Raw genomic sequence first — 12,149 nt, 5'->3', positions numbered from 1 at the left:
GATAGTCCCACAGTGCTCCCTGTAGATAGTGCCACACAGCCCCCTGTAGGTAGTGCCACACAGCCCCCTGTAGGTAGTGCCACACAGCCCCCCTCGTAGGTAGTACCACACAGCCCCCCTCGTAGGTAGTGCCACACCGCCCCCCTCGTAGGTACTGCCACACAACCCCCCCCCACATAGGTAGTGCCACACAGCCCCCCTCGTAGGAACTGCCACCCGGCCCCCCTCCCAGGTAGTGCGACACAGCCCCCCACCCAGGGAGTGCCACACAGCCCCCATCCCTGGTAGTGCCACACATCCCCCCTCCCTGTTAGTGCCACACAGTCCCCCTCCCTGTAGGTAGCGCCATTAGGGCTTCCTAAAGGAGTGGAATCCCCAGCCAGAGTGTTGCCGACGCTCTGGCCGGGTATTCCTATCCTGGAGGTGCCCCTGACGTCACTGTTCATATATGGGTAGTGACGTCAGGTGCTTCTCCAGGAGAGGAATCCTTGGAAACGCCCTATCCGGGGATTCTGCTCCAGGCGGAGCCCTTGACTTCACTGTCCATGTATGGACAGTGACGTCAGGGGCTCCCTCTAGGAGCGGAATCCCCAGCCAGAGCATTGGCTTGCTCTCGCCAGGAATTCCGCTCCAAGAGGAGCCCCTGACTTCACTGTCCAAATATGGACAGTGATACAAGGGGCTCCTCCAGGAGCAGAATCACCCTCCAGAGCGCCGGCAAAGCTCTGGCTGGGGATTCCGCTTCAGAAGGAGTCGCTGATTTCACTGTCCATATATGAATCCACTCCTCGAGGAGCCATGACGGAACTGTCAACACCCGGTGGCTGAGTGAGTTCCCCAAGTGTAGTGGGCCCCGGCACTTGCCCGGGTTTGCCGGGTGCTGACTTCGGCCCTGCAGTAAAGCATCGGCCTATGTAAGAGGGCCTGTTAACGAGCGCCGATCTACTTGTTATATCTCTGATTTCATTATGGCCAGAAATCTACCAGTGTAAACTAGCCTTAAGGCTCTGTTGACGCTAACGTAATGGCTACTATTCATATGGCAAGAGTGACAGCTATGCAATTTCAAAAGAATCCTGACAGATCCCATTGACTTATAAAGGAGTCAGGTTTTAGTTGGGGTTCCAAAATTTTTTACTACTAAAATAGTGCTGCAGACTGCTCTATTTTTTCTTTTAAATATACTGAAATCTCTGTCGGGAATTGAATATGCAGATGTAGACAGAGCCTTAGCACTAACTAAGGTGAGCTCAAGTTAATACCCCTGTTATTAATAGTATAATGTCCATGGCTGTGGTTTATCTGCCAATGTTAGGTTAATATCCTACTGTACCTTTCTGTTCTAGACATTGTTTATGCATGATTTATATGACATGTTTTTGGTTTTTACGTAGAGAGAAGATAGGCTGGTGCTTCGAGACTTTAAAGTTTGGATTGAACAGTTTGAAAGGGACATCACTCGGGCACAAACAGTAGAAAGCAGTTTACAGGACAAATACCAGGTAAGTGACTAGTACATGCATTGTTTCAATATGTTATTAAAATATAAAGGGGATTGATGTTGCGAAACGAACCGTTGGTCTTTCAAGTCTACAAGCTGTTACATGAAATGTATCCACACTATGTGCATATTTCTTTGTATTTTTGCACCATGTGAATTTTTTCATATATTATATACTATATGGACAAAAGTATTGGGACACCTGCACATTACACCTACAGGAGCTTTTATGACATCCCATTCTAAATCCATAGGCATTAATATGGAGTTGGTCCATATCCAGCAAACCACGCGTAATCTCGCGAGATTACGAGGTAAACGAGATTTCCCTTGATGGAAATCTCACAAAAAAGATTCAGAAGTGTCAGGATTCTGAGTACACATGACGTCCAGGCTGGAGGTCATGTGTATTCATTATCAGGACACTTGTGTATGTGGCTGCACATCGTTCTAGTAAGAACACTATGTGCTGTGTAAATGAATGCAGAGGAGTGCATGATGCTGATTGGTCACTGATTCGTCAGCATCATACACTTCTATTCACAACGCCCAGTTAGTAAAACAAGTAAACACGCCCAGTTAAAAACACAAAACACGCCCAGTTGGACATACGAATAAAAACACGCCCAGTTGTCCATTTCAAAGCTCATTTGCATATATATAAAATAGCTCATAACTTGGCCAAAAATGAACGTTTTAAAAAAACTTTACTGTTATCTACATTGCAGCGCCGATCACATGCAATAGGAGATAGGGATTTGAGAATCTGGTGACAGAGCCTCTTTAAGTTTTCCCTTCACTGGAACTAAGGTGCCTAGACCAACCACTGAAAAACAACCCCATGGCATTATCCCTAATCCACCAAACTTCACAGTTGGCAAAATCCAGTCAGGCAGGTAACGTTTTCCTGGCATTCGCCAAATCCAGACTTGTCCATTAGACTGCCAGGTAGAAAAGTGTGATTCTTTACTCCACAGAACACATTTCCATTACTCTAGTGGCTGTGTGCTTTACACCACTCTATTCGACGCTTGGCATTGTGCTTGGTGATGTTAAGTTTGCCTGCAACTGCTTGGCCATGGAAACTCATGCAATGAAGCTCCTGGTGCACCGTTTTTACGTATAATAAGTGGTTCCTAAATGCTTCCACTTTGCAATAATACCATTCACGGTTGATCATGAATATCCAGAAGGAAATAAATTTCACAAACTGACTTGTTGCATTCAGTGCACTCTTTAGAACGACCCATTCTTTTACAAATGTTTGTAAGGGCAGACTGCATGGCTAGGTACTTAATTTTATACTCATGTGGCAATGGGACTGAATGAAACACCTGAATTCAATGATTGAAAAGTGTGTCTCAATACTTTTGTCCATATAGTGTATATCCCAACACAGAAATTTAAATCTCCAATTTTAAAATGATAGATATGTGCGACACCTCAGAACGTGTTATTAATGGGGACATCTGCACCTCTCAAAAGCGCTATTCACACAGATGTCACATGAAAATATATAGATACATATATTTATTTACTATTGATTTTTTTACCTCCATGTTCATGTAATCCTAAAAGGGAAATGCCAGCAAAAACTGAGTGCCGCTCTCCCTAATAAATAGTCATGCTGTTTTCTGTTGTTTGGCCTACTGCTTAATATCAGAAAACATGACCTGTGAGTGACAAAACTGGATTTGCAGATTGTTGTGCAGATCCAGTGTTGTTACTGACTTAGAGGACTAGTGATTAAGGTTCATATGAATATGGGGCTAAGGTTCATATGCATGAGCTGTTCTGACCCCGCTGCCAGGGAGAGGGAGGTGGCAGTGGATTGACAGGTGAGTATATACTGTATATATTTTAATTTGTTATTTTCGGGGAGTTGGGGGAGGGGTGGACTTTGCACTGTGAGTTTCCCTGCCAGGGTTTTTTTTATATATAATCTGCACTTTTCTATAATCATCTCTAATTGCCCATTTTTTCCCTTTCATTTGTTTAACTTTACAGTCATACAAACAGTATAGAGTACAATATGAAATAAAAAGGAAACAGGTCGAAAGTGTCATACAGCCATTGGGCAAGGATGGAAAACTATCTCTTGATCAGACGATGGTAAAGCAAGCATGGGAAAAGGTTACTGCAAGGGTAAGTTATTGATATTATATGTAGATTTATTTGTCTCTATATGTTTGGATCTGTGTTCCAAGTGAATGTGGATAATTAATGTAAAATCTTCATCTCCTTGCAAATTCGGTGGTTACATTCTTAAGAATGTTGGTTCCTCTTACACAATGCCCATCTTCAGTGCTTGTAACCAAAATATCAATATTGAGCCCATGTAATTAAAGGATACATTAGTAATTGATGCAAAATACGGTTTTATTTCTAGATTTTTGACTGGCACGTGCAGCTTGACAAATCTCTACCAGCTCCATTAGGTACCATTGGCTCTTGGTTATATCGAGCCGAGGTTGCACTCAGGGAAGAAATTATTATGCAACAATCTCATGAAGAAACTGCAAATATGATACACAGAAAACTAGAGCATCACAAGGTAAGAATGTCCTTTGTTGAAAACATGAAGGGCTTTAAAGTTATAGCGGTAGTAAATATCTCCATGGTGTTCTAGTTTTTGAAATACCAATATTTGAATAATAACAGTAATAATAATAGTAGGCCTCAAAAAGGTCTAAAAGGCCCCAAGGTGAAATAACTTTTTAAGAGTTTTGAAAAGGTATAATTTTAGAGGTTTTAGGCTATGTTCAGGCAGTTTTTTGCAGGTGGAATTTCTGCCTCAAAATTTCGTTTGGAAGTTTGAGGCAGATTTTCCTCTCCCTGCACGCCATTGAGCGCCGCGGGCATAAAACGCAGCAAAATACGCTTTCTCCGCCTCCCATTGAAGTCAATGAGAGGTCAGAGGCATAAACGCCTGAAGATAGGGCATGTCCCTTCTTTCTCCCGCGAGATGGTTTTACCGCTCGCGGGAAAAAGACGCCTCCGCCTCCCATTGAAATCAATAGGAGGCATTTTAGGGCTGTTTTTTGACGAGTTTTGCGGCGCGGTTTCCGCGTCAAAAAACTCGTAAAAAAACTCAGTGTGAACATAGCCTTACAGAGATTTTATCAGACAAGAATTGAAAGTATTTTTATTTACAGTATGAATTACAGTATATGGTTTCGCCACTGTCAGGAGAAAGCAATTGTTAAGACTGCTGGGTCCATTATTGGCTGTAATGTGTTAGAGTTGTCTACTATTTTTGAGTAGACAATGGTGTATTAGTAGGGCAATCAGAACTTTGAAGGACAGAACCCATTCAACTCATATTCTTTTTGAGCATTCAGGAAGAAGTTATAGTGTTATTAGGGTACATACAGGTAGGTTTAGGGAGACTTTTTATCCTACTGTAGTGCGGTTCTTAAATATATATATGTGATGTATATTTTTGTATTTGCGTTTTACACTTTCCAATATGCTAACTGAAGGTTCTGTAATTATTTTGTTTGACAATAAAGTTTTCTATTCTTTCTGCAGCAGCTAAGGTGTGTATTATAAGGAATATCGTGCCCCCTACTAAAAATGCTAAAGAATATTAGAATTAATCTTGGCGTTCCGTGACCTGCATATATGCACTCGACTTGAGGGCCTGGTCTTTATATATTGTCACAGAACTAGAAGGTGCATTACTGGATAATGGTTCTCACTGTGGTTTGCTGGAGCCATAGAGTCTTAGCAATGGCTTTGGTAGACTGGTAGATTTCATTGACCTTGTTTGGCATCTGTATTTGAATATCTTTAGAACGTGGCATCATCTGCTTCTTTTTGAGACCGTTTTAACCTGCTTCACATTGCCAGACAGGTTCTATTTAAGTGATGTTTAGATTCAACAAGTCTGGCTGTAATCATGCTTGGTGCACCTTTGGATTCTCCGCTTGCTTCCAGGACAGGAGTGCATTGCAATGTCATATATCATGGGTTATGTGTTTTCTCTTGTCGTCGTCCCCACCCCTAACTTTTTTTTTTTTTTCATCTATCCGTTTCCCTCCAGTCACCATTTTTGGTTTGTCATTTGCTGAGACGGGTATCTACACCTCAACTAGGAAGTTCGGGAATGTCCCCTATGTCTATTTTGGGGGATGGTCCTATCTCTTCCACTTTTTGGTACCCTACAGTTTGGGTGCTGAAGCTTGTTTGTTGGATATGTTCTGTTAATTTGTCAATATACCTTATTACTGTATTCTAGGGCTTCTATTTGTTTTTTTGCTGAAAAATCTTCAACTTAGTCTGTTTACCATAATAATGCCGTCCATGACACTTTGATTTTAGACATGTGACCATATTGTTTAATGTTGACTGTACGCACTGCTCTGCATGTACGTTTTTTTTTAATGGTTTTCTTGGATTTGTCTACCGATAGCTCATTGGCCCATACTTGACAATATTGGATTCCTTTTCTTATATTGTGCATTTGAAAATCTTTCAATAAAAATGGTAGTTTATGTTAAAGTTACTCCATTTTTCTGATTCCTTAACAATAGAAGGTAGTGAAATAACTGGATATGACACATACATTATTAAATAGTGGATGTTATTTGGATGTGATTTGTAGTGTGCTCCCACAATTTCTATCGATCTAGTATCTATTTTTTGCAGCATTGCTCTGGCCAGTTGTTCCATCGTAATAACGATATAGAGCAGGGGAGAGAGGGGACAATCCTGTCTTGGGCTGTTTTATATGTTAAAAATATCTAACAACAATCCATTGACGGGCACGCTGGCAAAGCGTTCCTTATAAATTGATATTTCCAAATGGTGGTTGGCACTACAGTATAAGTTGTGCTTCTCGTGGAAGGGAGTAAATTCCAAATGATAGTAAAGCAAAGAGTCTCGGCACTCACAGATTCAATTTATGTTTTTATTTTATTCTCAAGACGCGTTTCAGCTCCCTAGCCTTTCTCAATTGTACAAACATTATAAATAAACAGACATTTATATATCATGTAATTTCCGGTCATATGATAATATTAGAATAGTAATAATAGAGTTTGATGTTATGGCTGAGAAAAACATTGCGTCTGGAATCACGATCAGGTGAACAACCATACCCGCAAGTCCAAGATTATTAAAATAATATATTATTTATATATAATTGAGTTAAAACACAATATTAAAAAGTATGTATATCATTTAATACCCAGTATGGGAAACTTACCTGTATTTCACGTTCGTCTAAAGATCCCGAATTTTTAGAATGAATAGTATCGTTCACTTCATCACATGAATGTATCCAAATATTATGAATTAATTCTTTGTTGATATCCAGGGGTGAATGACTCCTTATTTATGAATGAAATTGCACGAAATACTACATAAGTGTAGCATGCTTTATTTTTGTTCTTGATTGAAGATTCGTTTTCTGTTTGTTTATGATATATATTTATTTCTAATGTTTGTACAATTGAAAAAGGCTAGTGAGCAGAAACGCATCTGGTGAATAAAAGAAAAAATATAAATTGAATCTTTGAGTGCCGGGACTCTTTCCTTATAAAGTGATAGTGACATGGTCCACAACATCTTTGGGCAATGTGGGCCACAAATAGAGGCGGGAGAAAGAGTCTTCCGAATGACCTGCCAACTTGGTGTTGTGACCCCAGGAGGGAAGTTTTCTCCGGTCGGCATGAGGAACATAGGTTTTCCCTGGAGAAATGTCTCTGATTTGTAGAGCAGGAACAGATATTGTATGTGATGAATCGATGATGTGCTGAGGATCCTCTTCCAGGTCGATAGTCTCAAATGATCGGGATAGAGTATCTGCTTAGACATTTTTGTCATCTGGGCAGAAATGGAGTAGAAAATGAAATCTGGAGAAGAACAGAGACCATCGGTCTTGACGTGGATTCAGACGTTGTGCCGGCTGTAGGTAGGCAGCGCACTCCAACAGATGTCCCCACTCTTCTAGGGCCAATTTAATAGCCAGGAGCTCCCGAACTCCAATGGAATAGTTTATTTCCGGAGCCGAGAAGAGTTTGGAGAAGAACCCACAGTAGACAGCTTTCCCCTAAGGGTATGTGCACACACACTAATTACGTCCGTATTTGACGGTCGTATGGTACCTTGATGGCTGTCTTGTGCTTGATTAACGGAAGCTGGCTTGTGCTGGATTATCGGAAGCTGGCTTGTGCAGGATTATCGGAAGATGCCTTGTGCTGGATTATAGGAAGCTGGCTTGTTCTGGATTATCGGAAGCTGAACTGGTACGGACACAGGAGTCGTCATGTACACAGGAGTCGTTACGGATACTGGAGACGTCACAGATACTGGCGTCACGGCACTGGACACTGGATACAGGACTGGACATGGATACTGGATAGTTACAGACACAAGTTTCAGGGAACTGTATACGGAACCTTCGCAGACTAACTCTGGGTTAGCACTAACATTGCTCAAGCACTGGGCTAGTGGGCAGGGTTCTTTAAACAGTCCAGGGATAGGCTGGCGACACTTTACTGGCCATTTACGAACAAGCACCATCGCGTGTGAGCCCTACGGGCACTGTCCAGGGTAGGAGGAGGCAGAGAGCAGAGCATTCCGGCATCCCTGGGAAGTTCCACAAATATATATTTATTTGTATGATTTGGATATTTTCTTGATGTGTGTGAAGTTGGTAAGCTACTTTTTTTCTTTAATAAGTTTCATCTGTAACATTTATGTTTTGAAACATTAACACAACTGTGTGTCCCTTTAAGACCGTGTCATTCTGGAAACTAGAATATTGTGTATTTAAGGGCACTTGGGGAAGATGTTAGTTAGACAACTTCAATTTAAATTGTGTGAGCTGCGCATTAGGGTGCTACTTGATACTAGGGTAGCTGCAACTTAACCCCAAATTTCCCTGACTATTGTTTTTGTTCTATTTTTGTTTTGCTCAAAATAAATATGAGCTGTGATTACCAAAGCCTGAGTGGAGACTGTTTATGATTGCAAGGACACGCACACCCAACAATATCGTCTATTTTATTGCTGGAGATAAGCTTTTTACGAATAACATCTATTTGCATAAATTTAGAAATAGATTCAGAATTTTACTGTCTTCCGTGTTGATTGGCCGAAGGAGAAGGCAGAATTATTTTCAAATGCTTGCAGTCTCTTCCTTCTTCTTTTAATAAGTCTCTGATCAACTTGAATGCATAATTGAATTAAGTCCTCCAACTCATCTGGGGTTTTCACTCAGGAAATTCAATCCTTCAATTGCTCTAAAAGTCCTCACCGATACTGGCTCTTCTAGGCCGCTATATTTCATGTGAAATCAGTAACCCTGCAGCAAAATTCTGCTGTGTATTCAGGAAGAGAGCATTTTCCTTGCCATAGATTATGCAGTTTAGCTTCAGCTGTGACACAAGAAATAGGATCATCAAAAACTTAATTAATAAAAGTGATAAAGTCATCCATACCATTCAGAAGATTACTATTCTTTGCTACATAAGAAGAGGCCCACTCTAGAGCTTCATCTATCAGATGATTGATTATAAACCATACCTTTTTCCTTTAAATGGTAAATGGAGCAGGTTTCATTTAAAAATATATGCAGCATTGGTTAAGAAAACCTCGGTAATGGTGACGATCACCACTGAACTTTGAAGGTAGTGGCATGCAAGAACTCCCATCCAGAAGTTTTCTTGTCAATTCAGAAATCTTGTACTAGATTTTGCAGCTGAGAAGTTTTTTTCTTGATAGATAGTGTTAAATTCTCGTAGTTCAGCAATATGTTACCTCACTTGTTCCTATGGGTTCCATATTGGGGACAGACTAATCAGTCAACAATCTGGAAGTGGGTAATAACAGCAAAAGTAGTCAAGTCCAGGTTTCGGTACATTAATAAGCTGCAACGGTTTGTAGCAGTAGGCAAATACATGGCCAGGGAAGAATCCAAGTTCGGTACACAAATAAGCAGCAGTACATTGTAGAGTAAGACAGCATTGACCCAGACTAGAAGCAGGAGGCTCAATAATCTGGCAAGGAGGAAGTGCAAAAGCCAAGCATACATACTGTAGGAAGCCAAAAGTGTTGGATTTACTAGGTAGTCATAATCAAAGAATCGTAAGAGGCAAGATTTAAAAGAACCTAGACATTAGAATCAGCATTGCAGCTGTCCAGCAGCACCAGTTGCTCAACGGGAAGAGCTACTGCCTGAGACACATGAGTTTCTGGGTACAAATCTTGACATAGGCACCCGTTGTGCCGCCATACAAGGTCCCTGAGCACAGCTTTGCTCTGTGCTTGAGCCCTAAGACTCGGAACCTCTCGAACGTTGCCCTCGTTCATGGCACTATTCTTGCATGTGTTAGCATGAGGGTTCTATATTTTTAATAAGATAAAAACTGCCGAGCTAATAATGAAAAAGATGCTCTCAATGTTAAATGTCTACTCTGATCCTGTGAATGCAGAACCGTAATGAAGCTTAGTAACTTATACAGACTATAAACTACTAGATTTATTTTCATCTTGAAGTACACTGGCACTCTGAATCCAATCAATAGACATCAGAGCTATATTCAGGGAAACCCCTGAAAGTAAGAGGCAGTGCCAGTCCTGCATCTCTTCCGATGCCAAAATTCTCATCAGGTTCAGTCCTTGAGCACATTCAGTGAGAGGCTGTCTACTGATCAGTACAAAGCGTTTATTAAGACGAGCTTTCATGACGGGATAAAATTGCATGCTACTGTGACAGATAAAATTTCCTAGCACACAAATACTGAACAGTGACTCATCGCTGCAGCCTGGTGCTTTATATATTTTTTTTTTCTTGGTTACACAGCCAAATCATTTTCTTGTTTTTTTTTCCCATTTTCCAAACAGGACATAAACAAGAATCTGGATGGTTATAAAAAAGCTTTTCAGGAGATCCACCGCTCACGATCTGTCAACGGAGTTCCGGTCCCTGTAGAGCAGCTCGAGGACATGGCAGAGAGGTAAAAGGAGAATTACATATATTACCCCTTTATTAGCATTGATTGTTCATGAGACAGCATAAAAGGGATAGAACAGGTCGATGTAAACCTGAAGGAATTTAAAAAGATGCTTATTTTAAAATATTATATGGCATGAACAGCTACGTATTAGAGCATTAACTGATCGGAATAATAAAAAGATTATGGCACAAATTCATGTCCTATAGTTTAGAGCTGATAGAAGTAAACACGTTATATCACAGAGGTATTGTGCATAGAAATGGATCTGCATTAAAGGTTAGTTACCAAGGAGATCAGCAACTAATCGTGAGTGAGGCACCTGGGAACTTAGTGTGTAACAAGCTTAAGTGGAGATCCTAAAATGTTGTCAGGATTTACAGATTTTTGAAAAAGTTGGGTAATATTTTAATAGTGTAAATGTTTCAGATTATTATTTGATTGATACTTTTGTTTTAGTTGTGAAAGAGACAAATTTTGTTTCATCGCTGTCCAGAAAATATTTTAGGATGTACTACTTATTAGATTTGAAAGCTATTTTCATTTTGCAATCTGATCATATACTATTTTTTATTTTTTTCGATCTGCGTGTTAATATGGAATGATGTAGTGATACTAACAGGGACTATAACTTTATGAATTATTGTAAGTATGTATTATTATAGTGATAGTGGATTATTACTGTAGACACTAGGAGGCAGTTAGACAATGCCATGCACGAGTTGTTTTTTTTTTTTTTTAGTGACCATGCGATAACAACTTTATATACCACTTGTTGTAGGATACAAATCTCCTGTAGTCCTAGAGTAATCTAGAATGCTTACAGTGTCATTCAATCCACATTCAAATGATTTTATAATGTTATTCTGTTCTGTCATCTTTGTGTATTTACCAGCAGTAGACAACTCTGTCTCATTTAAACACAAGTATGCATTCTGGATTCTGTAAAAAGGCTTGTGTCTGGACAGATCTAAGTATTGCAAAATTGGTAAATTTAACGGCCGTGTCCCCCAACCAGTTTGGAGTCCTCTTTGTATCATAGATACTGCTCACTGTTTATATAACTTCATAATGTGTGTGTGTGTGTGTGTGTATATATATAGATATATATATACCGTCTGCGTATGTATATATATATATATATGTATATATATATATATATATATATATATACATACACATATATATATATGTATATATATATATATATATATATATATATATATACATACACATATATATATATATATATATATATATATATATATATATATATATATATATATATATATACACTAAATGGCAACTTTATTAGAGACACCTGCCCTTTCACGATTGGAGCTTCCCTGTTTAGACACCCAGAGTGCCGCATAAAGTCGAGTAAGCAAATTTTCCGTGGATCAATTTCAGTGTAAACCCTCATTAGGATGGGAAAATCAAACGATTTCAGCGACTTCCAGCAAGTCATGGTCATCGGTGCCAGACTAGCCAGGGCCAGTATTTTACAAACTGCCAACCTTTTAAGGTTTTCTCAAGCAACGATGTCGAGAGTAAACCGAGAATGATGTGATCGAGGAAAAACATCCAGTGAAAGGGAATCCTCTGTACCTCAACAACTCATCAATGAAAGCGATCAGAGAAGGATGTCAGGAATCGTTTTGACTAACGTGTCCGAACACATACCT

The 12,149-nt window shown here is 39.8% G+C and overlaps 1 protein-coding gene across 1 annotated transcript in view; it reads left to right on the top strand.

The window, feature by feature from the left end:
* SYNE1 (spectrin repeat containing nuclear envelope protein 1) overlaps positions 1-12,149 on the top strand; it is a 498,487-nt gene that overhangs the window by 171,588 nt on the left and 314,750 nt on the right. The window contains exons 11-14 of the mRNA XM_075862881.1: positions 1,395-1,502; positions 3,509-3,646; positions 3,891-4,055; positions 10,355-10,467. Coding sequence (XP_075718996.1) covers positions 1,395-1,502; positions 3,509-3,646; positions 3,891-4,055; positions 10,355-10,467 — 524 coding nt within the window. The remainder of the gene's footprint in view (positions 1-1,394; positions 1,503-3,508; positions 3,647-3,890; positions 4,056-10,354; positions 10,468-12,149) is intronic.

Source organism: Rhinoderma darwinii, chromosome 4, assembly GCF_050947455.1.
Source record: "Rhinoderma darwinii isolate aRhiDar2 chromosome 4, aRhiDar2.hap1, whole genome shotgun sequence".
NCBI lineage: Eukaryota > Metazoa > Chordata > Amphibia > Anura > Rhinodermatidae > Rhinoderma > Rhinoderma darwinii.
Note: the sequence above shows the minus strand (reverse complement) of the source record. Positions and strands in the feature narration are given on the sequence as shown.